Genomic DNA, 205 nt, shown 5'->3' on the forward strand with positions numbered 1-205 from the left:
TTGTGTCCTGTAGGAGGGTTTGTGTCCTGTAGGAGGTTTTGTGTCATGTGTGTTTTCTTGTTTCAGCGTCTGAGGCCTTCTTCGATAATCTGACGGTGGAGCAGGAGTTCATGACCGGGGTCGAAACAGACAAGGTGTGTGTCTCTCTCTCTCTGTGCGTGCTTGTGTGTGTGTGTTTTTGTGTGTGTGTGTGTGTGTGTGTGTG

At 49.3% G+C, this 205-nt stretch overlaps 1 protein-coding gene across 1 annotated transcript in view; it reads left to right on the forward strand.

Annotated features, from left to right (window-relative positions):
* vps33a (VPS33A core subunit of CORVET and HOPS complexes) overlaps nucleotides 1–205 on the forward strand; it is a gene marked incomplete in the record, with an annotated part of 15,911 nt that overhangs the window by 9,827 nt on the left and 5,879 nt on the right. The window contains 1 exon segment of the mRNA XM_032511857.1: nucleotides 67–134. Within this exon segment, the coding sequence (XP_032367748.1) occupies nucleotides 67–134 (68 nt within the window).

This window comes from Etheostoma spectabile, unplaced genomic scaffold (genome assembly GCF_008692095.1).
Source record: "Etheostoma spectabile isolate EspeVRDwgs_2016 unplaced genomic scaffold, UIUC_Espe_1.0 scaffold498, whole genome shotgun sequence".
NCBI lineage: Eukaryota > Metazoa > Chordata > Actinopteri > Perciformes > Percidae > Etheostoma > Etheostoma spectabile.